The following is a 1194-nucleotide window of genomic DNA, read 5'->3' on the forward strand; positions in this document are numbered from 1 at the left end:
GGGGGGGGGCACTCGTTGTACACTTGCCCGCACCCAAGTCGCGACCAGCTCGCGAAAACTCGCGAGAATTGGGCCCAATACGCGCCTTACTCGCTTCAACTCGCCAGCTCGTGGTACACCTATCTTAGGATCGTGGGACACCTCAACGCCGAAGAAACACCCGTTCTCGTGGTAAGAGATTGTTGTTGGTGGCCTCACCTTGCCCGGGACTCCGTAGACGCCCAGGTCGTTGTACATGGCGTAGTCGGTGCCGGGCACCAGGTACTTGGGCGGCGGGCGGCGCAGCTGCCCCGAGCGCGGCCCGCGGTCGTACACGCGGCACGGGTACACGAGCAGCGGGTACGAGTCGAACAGCAGCTCGCTCGTGTCCACCTGCTGCTCGAGCTCCTCGACGGGCAGCACGATGTCCTGGAACACCTGCTTGGCGAAGGTGAGGGCGCGGATGCCGGGCGTGGTGGTGAACTTGAGGAAGGCGGGCTTGGGCGGCAGCAGCCAGCCGAGCAGCGCGCGGAACAGCGGGTGGTTGCCGTTGGGCAGCATGTCCTCCACGACCCAGAAGATGGCGCGGTTGTGGCGCAGCAGGTACTCGCGCATCGGGACGAGCTCCGTGTGCTCGCGGCCCGCGCGCAGGATGCCCTCCACGTACTTGTACCACCACGGCTTGTACCTGAGCAATTTAGAGAAAAATTAACAAATAAAGTCTTAAAAGAAATGCACGAAAGTAAACAATGTGATGATTATCTGAAAACACTTTATGCCGTTACGTAGACCGGCACCGACGGCATACCAGGCGGCAATGTGGTTGACGGGGAGCTGCAGGTCGCCGTCGCTGAAGTCACCCAGCATGACGACGGCCTCGTGCTTGCTGAAGATGGTGGCCTCCACAAAGTCGGGGATGTCGACGCCCGCCTGCGGGCCCTGGGCACCCGAGTACTTGCGGACCGCGTCGCAGTACGCGCGCTGCCCGCGCACGGGGATGTACCTGGCGGGCAGAAGGGTGGCTAAGGGCTAGAGGGCACGGCCAGGGCTACTCTAGGACCAGGTTAGGGTGACCAAGGGCATAACGGCTTCAGCGGCGACGCGGCGAACAGCCCCGGAGGAGGTGGCCGCGCACATACGAGCTGCTGCGCAGTGAGGGGGAGGGCGTCGGCCAATACGCCCACCCCCCGGTGGCTCCTCCCACCCTCCGCGCAC

General features: G+C 63.8%; 1 protein-coding gene across 1 annotated transcript in view; it reads right to left on the reverse strand.

Annotated features, from left to right (window-relative positions):
- Window positions 1–1012, reverse strand: part of LOC113216750 (diminuto-like protein) — a 2016-nt gene extending 1004 nt beyond the window's left edge. The window contains exons 1-2 of the mRNA XM_052276062.1: window positions 788–1012; window positions 13–667 (exon numbers count right to left, since the gene is read on the reverse strand). Coding sequence (XP_052132022.1) covers window positions 13–667; window positions 788–846 — 714 coding nt within the window. The 5' untranslated portion in view covers window positions 847–1012. The remainder of the gene's footprint in view (window positions 1–12; window positions 668–787) is intronic.
- Window positions 1013–1194: the final 182 nt, after the last annotated feature.

This window comes from Frankliniella occidentalis, unplaced genomic scaffold (genome assembly GCF_000697945.3).
Source record: "Frankliniella occidentalis isolate FOCC.00 unplaced genomic scaffold, Focc_3.1 Scaffold1523, whole genome shotgun sequence".
Lineage (NCBI taxonomy): Eukaryota > Metazoa > Arthropoda > Insecta > Thysanoptera > Thripidae > Frankliniella > Frankliniella occidentalis.